The 12903-nt window shown below is 30.5% G+C and overlaps 1 protein-coding gene across 1 annotated transcript in view; it reads left to right on the top strand.

The window, feature by feature from the left end:
* Positions 1-2572: 2572 nt before the first annotated feature.
* The window catches only part of LOC128174405 (uncharacterized), a 41758-nt gene continuing 31427 nt past the window's right edge, over positions 2573-12903 (top strand). Inside the window, exons 1-10 of the mRNA XM_052839968.1 lie at positions 2573-2624; positions 3148-3387; positions 3817-4068; positions 5230-5367; positions 5857-5994; positions 6389-6529; positions 7027-7164; positions 7665-7826; positions 7968-8271; positions 12416-12453. Of these exons, the coding sequence (XP_052695928.1) occupies positions 2573-2624; positions 3148-3387; positions 3817-4068; positions 5230-5367; positions 5857-5994; positions 6389-6529; positions 7027-7164; positions 7665-7826; positions 7968-8271; positions 12416-12453 (1603 nt within the window). The remainder of the gene's footprint in view (positions 2625-3147; positions 3388-3816; positions 4069-5229; positions 5368-5856; positions 5995-6388; positions 6530-7026; positions 7165-7664; positions 7827-7967; positions 8272-12415; positions 12454-12903) is intronic.

The following is a 12903-nucleotide window of genomic DNA, read 5'->3' as shown; positions in this document are numbered from 1 at the left end:
AAACATTTCATTTCACAGATTAAAAAGAGAAACAAGCGGTTAAAATAAGATCGGTACACGAAGCCTAATGTTTTTGCAGCGGATATAATTATTGACCTTGACATTCAAAAATTGAAGGCAAACACATCTCGGGAAGTTAAGCATTTCATCAAGGAAGTAGATGTCGTGCATATGATGTTGTGATTTAATGTGACACATAGGCAAAACAGTTCAACCAAGGAACAAAGAATAAACAGATTGATTTTCTTAACCTTGTGGATTGCAACAGTAAATACTTTGGTAAGGTAAAATTGAAATTCTATACAGAATTAACATTGAACAGTGATTATCTGTTTTGTTTTATTTGACATTTATAATTTGACAAACATATAAAATATATACTTAAAAATTAAGGCATTTTGCAAAGAAAGAAAAACAACTATAAAATGCCTTCACCAGAGTACTTGCTTACACATTTTGTATTTTAACAGATGTGAGATGATGTCCGCACGCTATAATTGAATTATATCTGAAAAGTGATTATTGTGAAATAAAATAAAAAACCTACTTTTATTTTCGATAAACATGGCCGAAATAGCAAAAATGAGAGTATGGGGGTTGACACGCTTAGGCGGATCTAAGGAAGGGATAGTCTCGATCAAAATATATATTTGCAATGAAAGAATATTGAATGATTCGTATATAGTGAATATATTTTCTGTGAGCCCTTTTAGAGAATATATTAAAATTATGATTTGACAAATGTTGAATAAATGAAATAAGACAATTCCTTTCTTTAGTGGTAGATTTAAGTTTTGATACTCATCAGAAAATGAGATAGAACTTTCCAGAACGGGGAAATCAAGAACATAGATTAACTTATTAACAACAACTGTAGGGCGAGTTTATCATGCATCGCGGGCAGATACTTTGGATCGGACTTCGATAAACCCCAAAATTAATAAGTAAAATGGAACAATTAATAGATTTTGGTATTAATTGAAAGAACTTCCCAGAAAGAGGAGCCTAGAAACAGGTTGACTAATTCACATCATGACAGAAAGTGTAGGGCAAGTTAACCCTCGACTTTGACCAGCTACTTTGAGTCTGACAACTTTGGATTGAAATATGCATGCAAATGGATAATAATGCATAACCTGGCGTGGTTTAGTTTGAATTCATACATTTCATACCACGACAGATTGGTTGTACACCTAAAACATTAACTGTATTATATGTCTATTTACTGTCAATCGTAACCTCTCGTGAAGTTGCTATTGCTATATTGATGGATAAATGATCTATGCATAAAACAGGAGAGTTTAATGCACCCCCCTCCTCCAGATTGTTTTTCTTATATCTAAAATTCTTATTTGCGACAGTTATATAATTTATATTGAAAACTGACTTAAAGAATCAATTTTAGAGAGAGATACACTGTATACATATCCAATGGTTTGAAAAAAAAAAGTAGAATAAAAAAAGGTGTTTTTTTTTTTTTTCAAGTCAGCTGCTACAAACTAGATTAAGGCCACGTACATGTACATGTGTACATTATCCATTTCAGTTTAGAGTTTTCATCCCTGCCCGCTCCACTATATATCGAACAATGAAGTTTGTTTTATTTTAATTCTAATGGATTAAAATAAGGAAAAAATTAGACAGAGTGTATACAAAAAAATGAAAAAAAAAATATGGTTCAATATAGTAAGCACTATACTATAATAATGTGTAAAGTATTAATAATTAAGCGCGGTGTTTCATCAAGTGCTATCGTGTATTAAATAATGTTGTCACTATTTTAATTGAGCAACTTTAAATTTGTTAAATAATATTATCCTTGTTCTTTAAGCAGCACAATTTTACCAATTATATAGATTAAACTGTGTTTCACTAAAATGACTAGTAAATGGATATGGATTTTGCATATGTTTAAAAAAGTAAACAAAACACCTCCAACACCCCTTACCCCTCCCCCCCCCCCAACAAAATACCAATGCAAAACAAAAACAAAACAAAAAATATAATTTATTCTTTGCTGTGGCCATTGGTTAGTGGTCCATCTGATTTTAAATAGATTTAACCAGATTGGACAAAGTTAGTTTGATAAATATCATATTTCTATGTTGGTTTCTTGGTCGTACATTTTGCTTATGCACCTCATCATTTCAGACATTTGACGTGTTCATGATCATTATAGAGATGTATTAATTTACATGAGTAGCAAAATTGCGTTCTCTTTACATTAGTCATTGAAGAAAATAACACAAACAAAAGATCAAAGCCCACCGATGACATTAAATCCGGCTCTAATAAGAACGCTTTAACAATTATGTTAAACCAGGCCTGCATGAGATATACACCACATTTAAAAAGAAGACGTAGATCCATATCAGTAAATTGCTGTGTATTTTTTTTTTATTTTTTTCTTTTTCTTGCAGAGTCTAGGAACACTTTTTGGTCAAAATTTTAAAAATATAAGTTCAGTTGGCACTTCTTGCAGTGATACAAATGTGTAATTTCCTTTTTCCGTATAAATGTTCCTTTGCAGATATGGATGATTGGGTACATGTGTAATTTATCTTCAAACGCCATGTTAAAAACTGTGATTTTGTTTGCCTTGCCGTGGATAGCATATGCTTACGGTATGTCACTTTATATAACGTTTGATATATAATATGCAGTATATTATGCAGTCCCTAAAGTATTTGTCCCGTGCATTCTTTGATACGCTTTGTCTCACTATCTGTTCCGTGTCTCTTTTTCTATACCTATATATTCATTCTTTATGTCTGTATTATCAAGTTTATGTATATTAATGGATATATTTATCTTAGATAATTATATTTATACCCAAGTTTCAAAAAGTATACGTTATCAATTATAAATAAAGAAGAGATATAATAACCCAGTTTTTAAAATTGAAAATATCTATTTTTCTGCATACAACAAATATATCAATTGTAATGTTGACACGTTAATTAAGACAAAAAAATCTAACTTTATTGTGTTTTTTTTTATCGCGTAAACCACTGTTAATTGATATAAGAATGAGTTACATTAAATACATTATTCTGAAGGAATTTTTATGTGTGTCAAGAAAAAAAAAATTTTTTTTTTTTTTTTTTTTTTCACAAATCGATCACTCTGGTTTGTATTCGATTTTAGAGAACGTTGCTTTACACAAAAATGCTTGGCAGTTACATCCATACGAAAATCCATATTATCGGGACTTTGTGGACGCGACTAATGCTGTTGATGGACTCAAAACAAACCTGTCGTTCATTGGAGGGCAATGCACTCAATCTAGAAATTATGAATATGAAGCCATATGGCGTGTTGACCTGGGAGCTGTTCTAGGCATCAATCATATCACTCTATATTATAAAACAGATAATTTTTTGTGGGGTAAGTATATCTATTTATAAACCTCCTCTCTCTATTTCTTTCTCCCGCTATCTCTTTCTCTCTCTTTCTGAATTATTGAAATGAAATTCTTATATGTAATAAAGTTTTGTGTTTTCTTCTACGCATTGCTTAATTAACTATGTGGTTTATTTCAAAATGGTTTACCATGGTATTGTTTGTCAATAAGGTTCTCCTAGATGATTTAACGATTACTTTGAAAACGTGTTAACAATCTGATTCTCAATGTCTCGCAATTACTCGACATGCAAATAAAAACACAGATATTTTTTTTTCTATTTGCTCTTTGACCATCGCAATATTGAAACAAATACAAGATGTTTAGCATAATTAATTCGACATGAAACATAGCAATTCGTTGTGTTCTCCAGATTTTAATTTTTTTCGAATACAAGTTTCCTTTTTTTTTAGGTCCTGACAATGGGTATGCCCGCAGATTCCTGGGGTTTTCTGTGTACGTATCAAATACAACAGATAGAAAAGACGGAATCCTCTGTTTCAAGGACGACTATTTTACAAAGTACACTATTCCAGCTGTGTTAACGTTGAACTGTACCCACCACGGTAGATACGTCATCTACTACAACAACAGGACATCAAAGAATCGTCCGCCCGACTACTCATATAATGCTTGGAACGAACTGTGTGAATTTGAAGTATATGGTGAGGTTTTTAAAACCAACTATAGGTTGTTTTAGTGTTGCTATGAATCAATATGAAAAAAAATAAATAACGATTTTAAAAAAAGTTTGAAACAAGCATAAACAACAGAGGCAATCCTTTTGACTGCTCACCTTATGCTTAGATTCAACGTTGTGAGTTTGAAGCATATGGTAGGCTAAATGAATAAATTTATAGTAATAGTAAAAAAAAATTCCAAAAAGTCAAACTGAATCGTTTATCATGCTGATGTTGGCAGTCAGCTACCCTGCTCTTTGACTTTAAATGGTGTATGTGAAGACAGAGTACAGCCCCCCTTTTTTTAAATAGTTAATACTCTGCTCAAAGTCTTGAAGTTAAGATTTGACAAATGTTGAATAAATAAAATTAGTCAATTTGTTTCGGACAAAGTGTATACAAAAATGAATAAAGAAATGTGGCTCCACATATTAAGCATTATAAAATAATAATGTATAAAGTGTTAATCCCCGCACTTTTGCGGGTTACATGTATCATCTAGTAGTATATAAAAAATAGGCAAGCGTTAGAATGGTTCTTCCCCAAAACAATAAAACATACAACAAAATAATTAATGGTATTGTTAATCTAACTGATAATGATTCCTTCTGTGGAAATGTTCTAAAACTTTAATGAAAGCATGATTCCAATCCCATCATTGAATAGGTACGAAGGTGTTAACATAGTGACATTTTATAGGAAACTGATCTGTAACTTGATTTATAATTTTTGTAGCAGTCAAACCTCTCACACAGTTTGTCTGTTTTTCTTACAAAATACCTTTAATATCATAGAAGGATTTTAAATTTTTTTTCGACAGTTTATTTGAAAAAGATGCTGGAGCACAATTTTGAATATTTGAAAGTTTAGCGACAAACTTGTTTTAAAAACATCGAGCATGGTAACGCCCTATGATATTTACATGTACATTTAGCTTCTGAATTGATGTTATCTTTTTATCTATTACAAATGTTTCCTTTTTTCCCCTAATGCTTACGTACCAATTTCAAAGAAAAGTCAAATATATTGGATCTGTTAAACGTTTTGTTAATGATTTATTTTTAAGAGATAATCAATTATTTAACTCTGTAATAAAGATAAAATGACCAATATAGTTATGATACTAGTTATACATGTGTTCTATAGGTTGTCCAGTTCCTGATCACTATGGCAAGAACTGCAACCAGACGTGTTCATCTCGCTGTAAAGACAACAGATGCCACATAGAGACTGGATATTGTCTAGATTGTGAAAATGGTTATTGGGGACCTTATTGTAAAGAACGTAAGTTTTTTTTTTTTTTTAAATTTGTTTTCTTTGTTCTTTCTTTACATCTGTTCGGTATACATGATCATATATACACTTAATAAAAATCGTTTAACGTGAACAAAAAAGAACTAAATTACATAAAAAAATGAATGACCTTTAAAAAATTAGCAATTAACGGTAAACGATGTAAACAATAAAATGTAGATTTGAATTAGCGTATTGAAATAATTTAGAATCTCATACAGTAATGTAAAGGGAATTTATTCGGATTTTCCTACCTTTACTTTTACGGTGAAGTTAAATCATTGTAATTGGTTATCAAAACAACACCTATCGCGCATGATGTTCAAAGAGCTATAGACATTGTGTTCGATCAAGCAACAATGTTACCATATTAACAGAACTTGTCACGTGAGGTGCTAGGCAGGGTAACTATTAAAATTTAGATATAAACGTGACAAAAGCTGCTAAGAAAACGTTATATGGGGAAGTTTTATATTTCAGAATGTGAGTACAACACGTATGGAGCCGGATGTTTAGAGAAGTGTGGTCAATGTCTAGGTGGAGAAAAATGTAACTATGTCAACGGAATTTGCAATAATGGATGTGAAGCCGGTTACTACAATTTTAGCTGTAAAGCAGGTATTATAGAAAAGAATTTTGAAAATATGATACATGGAGGAAACTGCTTATTTCAGTTATGCTTAATTACCTTTCTAAAGAATAGTCAAAACTAGCACATTGAGCTGCTGATTGACATATTTATGCGTTTTTTTGAGAATTTTTTTTTTTATTCTCAAATGAATACACAATCCAAGTAAACAAAAATTCTTAAAAAAAAAGAACGTTCCCGCAATAGAAATTGTAACATCTCATAATTATGAAAAAACAAAAAAAAAAACAAAAACAAAAACAGAACAAAAATAATACAAACGAAAGAGGTGAACGAAACCTTCTATCCTTCTATTTTTTCAAAATCAAGTATGCTGTTACTTTCGTAAACTTTGAAAGCGACCTCTTACTTTTATTTCTTAAGAATGTCCACATGGCCAATATGGAAGAAATTGTTTACAAACCTGCAGTGAAAATTGTCATGTGTCCAAGACATGTGACAAAAAGACCGGTGCCTGCTATGGTGGTTGTATTAAAGGATGGAAATTACCTCTGTGCAATAATGGTATATAGCTATTGATTTAAAGTCTCAGCTATTAAGGTTGTAACACAACAAAACTATTGGTTCTACATTTAAAAGCTTTATTTTCCTAACAAGTTATTCAATAGTTGTTACCATAAAAGTTGGCACTTTTAAATTTCTTGCATTTTTTTAAATTTAGGATGAACTTTAATTTAAAGTTGATTTTTTCAGCGTTTTAAGATACTCATACGTTCTATACGTTTGCCACGTCAGTCAAAAAATTCTCAAACAAGATGACATGTATAAAATTGGTTACTTATGTAATAAAACTGGTTCTTTTTAATTAGAGGATTTTTGTTTTTAAAATATGGTAAGATAAGGATCAATGAATGACAGTTTTCACATAAATTCACTTTATAGGTAAAAAGGGATTTAAATATCTGATCATTTTCCCTCTCCCTTTCTATGTTATGAGAAAACGAATAAAAACACCTATGTCTGATTATTTTCTATATGATAAAAACAAATCTATTTCAAAGAATGTGATGACGGAACATTTGGAACAAATTGCAGTAATGTATGTGGTCACTGTTATCAAGGGAAGCCATGTGACAAGAAGACGGGGGTATGTCCCCCAGTTTGTGACTCAGGATACGAGGGACTCTACTGCAACCAATGTAAGATATCCAATTGGTTCATTTTATTGCTGCTCTCATTTAAAAATGTTATTAAAAAAATTCATTTTCCTACAATTTACTACTTTTTTTTCAAAACGTACAACAATAAATTTAGATAAATATGATAAATCAATGCAATAATTAAAAACAAAATTGTCTGATTGCTTATTCTTCTAAAAAGAAATTGTTAAACCGAAGCTGAAAAAAACACACAGTTATCCTCCTCTTTGTATTTCTCTTATACAAATGTTCTTTTTAAAAAAATATGCTGTTTTTGAAAAAAAAATTTGAAAATAGTTAAAATTCAATCTACGCCTTTGAGATATTTTCAATGATGTTTTTCTATTAACTTACATCTAGAAAGTTTGATTCTGTATATAGATTTTCAAAGAAAAATGCATCATTCTTTATGGGAAACTTCAAAAAACGTTTTATATGACCATGTCTACATTGTAATTTGTCCCTTTTAAAAACAATCGCCACAATTGTCATTTTTTTAGCTATAGAGATAAACAGAGATGATTCAAACTCGGACCCAGGTCCTTCCTCTACGCCATTAACTGATGAAACTGAGTTTTCTCCCCTCACTGGGAAACTCAACTTGAGAGGTGTACATACTGGTTTTGAAACACATAAACAACAGTTTGTAAATGATAAATTAGGTAAACTATACGTACTTTTACAAGATTAGTAAAACATTAATTTTTTTACAATAATACAATTAATTTTTACATGCAAAAACTGCATCCACAATAAACAATTTTTTATAATTTTAATTAATAAACATGAAATGATAACTTTAGTTCAACCACCAGGAACACAGCAAGCAGTAGTGAATCAGCCAACAATTGCAACAATGGAACAACCAATGCAGACTGCCACTTCTCCCATCTCAAAGACTTTTCCTGAAGAACACTCCTTTGGAGGAAAACATAATGTTTATGATAGTCAGTCAGAAATCTTTGTTGCTGAAATAGAAAAACTAAAATTGGAAATGGAGTACATTAAACTTCTGACAAAGAAAGTCTCATCAGAGATTGAAATCTTGGAGCTGAAAAAGAAATCTTTGTCAGCAAACTGTACAGCTCTCTCTTCATCCGAAAAACAGTAGCTCAGGTTTTGTCTGAAAAAGGGAATTTGGATTTTAAAAAAAAAGATGAACCTTACTGCAGTAAAGTTAAAACTAAAGTATTTCTCATTTAAATTTCATACAGTCTATTTTGAAATTTGTCTTGTACATATGCTTATATAATGTATACTTAAATCACTCTCATCAATTATATGTGAACATTTACTAGCAGATCAGGCTGTTTCGCTTGGCTGATAATTTATGTATAATTCAAAATTTCATGTCAAAGGATAACTTTGATACCTGAAATGTTTGAATAAATGTTCCTCGATGTTATTCAAATTGCATGCAACAATAATTGAGCTCAAGAGGTAAATATCTTCATTACACATAATATTACTTCTTAAAAAATAAGAAAAAAAACCCCCACAAATATATAGCTTATGATAAATTTGGTCATGCCCCGATCAAAGATAGCATGTCATATTATTCAAAGAATGATTTCAATTTACTTATCTTTGTATTACAGCAAGTGTACGATTATATACATGTATTTGAATAAAAGTATGCAAACTCCACTTGCGCTCCAATTATACGTCACTTCAATTTAATGTTATGTTGTTGTGTTTTACTTAAACGCCAAATAATACTATCTACGCAAAATCGTATAAAACAACTTCTGTGGATGATACGATCTTGCTTTAATTTTAATTTTAGTTATAAAATTTAAAATGCTAATATACACTTTGCGACTATTTTTCACAACCACAACATTCTTTAGGATTTTTCTTTTTGTACTGGGTTTTCCATAAGCTTAGATTATCTGTAACAACATGAATTTACATAGTTAGATAGTCAGATAGATAACAGACTTCATCCAAGTTCTCTCAATATGTCATGAAAAACAAAAATCATCACAGGATGTTAATGTACATTTCATATTGACTTTCAAAAAAAATGTTATACATGTCCCCTTTTGCATGTACCTACTTATTTATATTTCGTATTGTCGATTACTTCTCGTTTCTCAGTAGTTGTGATAACGTAAAAAAAGGTTATATAAACAAACAAAAATCAATATATGGTACAGGGATATAGGAAATAAATCGATATAACACAATCAATTTATCTTTCAACATTCAAGCTCCAAAATATGTACCGTAATAATTGGCTTAAGAACTAGCATGAGCGTGAATAGTCTGCGTAATGTGTTTTCACCAAAATAGCATAATACAGCCATGCGTTGATGGATAATCCACGAGTTACATATAGCTGCAATTAATTTGATATTGTTAATAATTGTTTTAGGGATCCATCTTATAGCTAATGAAGGATATATCAACAAAAAGTTATAATGAAATATCAATGATTGTCATATGAGTACGATTTAGTCTAATTGCAGGCAAATTTTAAGAGAAACAGTGTTATCTGAAAATACGGGAATTACAATCCTGACTGAATTTAGTGCATTTCGTGTTACTTGGTTCGATTGTACGAAATATATCGCTATACAGTTCACTTCACTTTTATTATTTACAAACATCGTAAGTACACCACTTCATAGTTCCATGTATTCAAACTGGTTTTTCCTTATTTATACGCAATGTGTGTCTATATTTGAAATACTGACATTGAATGAGTGAAAACTAATAAGACATAACACTAAAATGTATTTTGAAATTCTCTTCAAGGATAAATCCAATTAAAATTATGCAAAACAATCGATGTTTTCATCAAAATTAGAAACTTGGATATATTGTTATTCTCTACTCTAGTGTTACTAGTACACTTGTTAATAGATAATGCTTAATTCTGATTCATTCAAAGTGAATTTCCTGGTGATTTTAATGATTCATTCAATCGTTAACATCAAAAACTTTATATATAGGAAACAAGTTGAAAAACCTATAGTTCAACAAACATTAATACAATTGATTTTCTTCTATCCATCTTTCTTACAGATTTCTAGCCATAGGTCACACTTTTGCATAATGTCACATGAAACGAATTGATATCGATAATGACCAGTTTTACAGATATTCAAAATTATGATATTAGTTGAATTTACCATAATCTTTCATAGGAAAATAAAACTAACCCTAAGGTTATGAAAATGTCTTTGACAACATGATGGAAAGCATTTTGAACAAAGAAATGCATGTCAAAATACCAATACTCCGTTCTCCAGGAATGATAACTACTACATTATTATGGGCATTGAATAATTATTTCATCCTCCGTTTTACAAAATCATGCGTTCAAATGTTTGAAATGTATCTTTAGTCCTAATATTCATTGTTTATCGATAGCAAAAGTTAAACTGCATAGAGCACCTATTATAAAGATGATTGTTGTATGAAATTGTGAGAACATTTAACTTTATAGTGATCAAACGTTTTCTGTTTCTTCGTTACTTTTAGATTACGTAATGTTTTATCGAATGCATTGAAACTATAAATCAATATTGTGAGAACAAATTTTTAGTGTCCGAAAATTAATGTGTGAAACATCAATGAAATGATTTCCAAAACATTCAAAAGAGAATACTTATGCGTCATGTCCGGGTATAATTAATTATTATATCAAATAATTGAACTTAATATTTATTAAATAAGGAAAAATATAACGAGAACTACATGTTTTCTGACTTCCTTATCACGTATTATCACTTTTATACCTGAAATAAATTTCCAAATAGTACTCGCAATATTCAGTACACAGATTGATATATAATTGGACTAAATGAACTCATGTTTTTTTTTTTCTATTCCAAAACATTGTGGGTTTTTTTTTTATTTGTAGCGATTTTAAAGTCTTAATACAATTAGACCCGCTTTCGACATCAGAGGCGAATTTTAATACGAGGGAAAAAGGCTGTTTTTTGTACTCCTTTTTTCTCTTAAATATGACTGAATTTGTCTGTGAATCTACTGAAATGTGTGTTTTTTCACATACTTCACATAACCACCGTTCAAAAAACCTGTTACAAAAATTGATATTGACTCAGACCAGGCAGCTTAAATGTTCTTACGTTTTGAAATAAAACCTCGAAACCCGAGAATTTATCAATAATTTACCGTGTTTTGTTGATTTACAGTTACATGACCGACGAAAAATCTTATTTGTGGTCGGCGATAAGATTTATCGTCGGTCAGGTAACTGTAAATCTACATATCTCGTTAAGCAGAAATCATAACGATAAATACTTTCGAGCCTTTTAAACAAGATGTCTACTTCACTAACAGGTTTTTTTTAAACTTCATCATCCTTCTTAAACTCAAGGTATTAATATAATTGTAAAATTGCGAGAGGCATATCTCTCTAATTTATAATATAGATTTGATTTGTTTTGTTTTTAAGATAGAATTGAACGAAAAATTGATATTTATTCTACTTTCGCGATGTTTTCCCGTGCAAAATAAGGAATATAAAGAACTATATATGATAAGAGTTAAATTTGGCCCCCATAATTCGCCATTTTTTAAGTGTTTCGGGTACAATAAAATGTTAACTAATTTTTTAAAAGAGTTGATATAAAATATATTTTTCATCTATTTATTTGATTATTTGCACTCACTGGTAGTATATGACGTCAAAAGTGACGCCATTTCTATAATTCAATCAAAATCAGCCAAAAATAGACATTTTTCTTATCTATTTACAAATGGGAAATATAGAGCGCATGCTTGAACAAGGAAAATTTTTTTGTCACTTATTAGTCTTGGCTAGATACATCTTTGATTAAAATATTTTATTTGTTCAAGAATGCGCTCTATGTTTTCAGAAGGAAAAACTGCTTGAAAACAAGCTGTTTTACGCTAAAAATGCAAAAATGGCGGGAAAAGGTTGTCTTTTCAATGTCGTATTTCTAAATTGTGGGCACTTGAACCAAAATGAATATTATGTAAACACATCACATACATATCTGTACTAAGAAAACAAAGAATGATAGTAAAATGATGATGTTCATTTTAGGGGGCCATTTTAGGCCCTTATCATATATTGTCCTTTGTTGTGCAAACATTGAAATATCAATATCACTGATTCTAAATGACCTTGACCTTTGACCTTTATGTCATTTTGTTCGGTCAGGGTAGACGCCTCTATTCCAAGTTTTCCAAAGTCTCTGTGATAGATAGTAAAAAAGTTGGAAGTGATTTTATCAAAGTTCGCAACTTTCAGGGGCAATAACTGCAAGAAGCGGGCCTCAGATCCTTTTGGTATGAATAGATTGAAAAACCCTCTAACTGTACTGAAGACATTGGTAAAAGTTCCAAGTCTCTATCTCCTATGGTTTCAATGGAGTAGCGATAACATGTATTTAGTATAAAAGGGGCAATATCTCTGTCGTTATTCAAAAGTGTGAGCCGGGGCTTTTTTTTTTAAATATCTTACGGTGTCCTACTACATCCATGAAAAAGTTTTTCTTTTGCACCCTAAACAGAAGAGATAATATCCGAGGTAAATAGAGAAAACGAAAAAAAAAAAAAAAAGAAGAAGAAGAAGAAGAAGAAGAAGAAGAAGAAGAAGAAGAAGAAGAAGAAGAAGAAGAAGAAGAAGAAGAAGAAGAAACATAAAGAAAACAAATCTTTCACCAGAAAGGTGGAAAGACCTAGAAAAAAACACAGTTATCCACCTTTCTGTATTTCTCTTATACAAATATTCTCTAC

This window comes from Crassostrea angulata, chromosome 2, assembly GCF_025612915.1.
Source record: "Crassostrea angulata isolate pt1a10 chromosome 2, ASM2561291v2, whole genome shotgun sequence".
Taxonomy (NCBI): Eukaryota; Metazoa; Mollusca; class Bivalvia; order Ostreida; family Ostreidae; genus Magallana; species Magallana angulata.
Note: the sequence above shows the minus strand (reverse complement) of the source record. Positions and strands in the feature narration are given on the sequence as shown.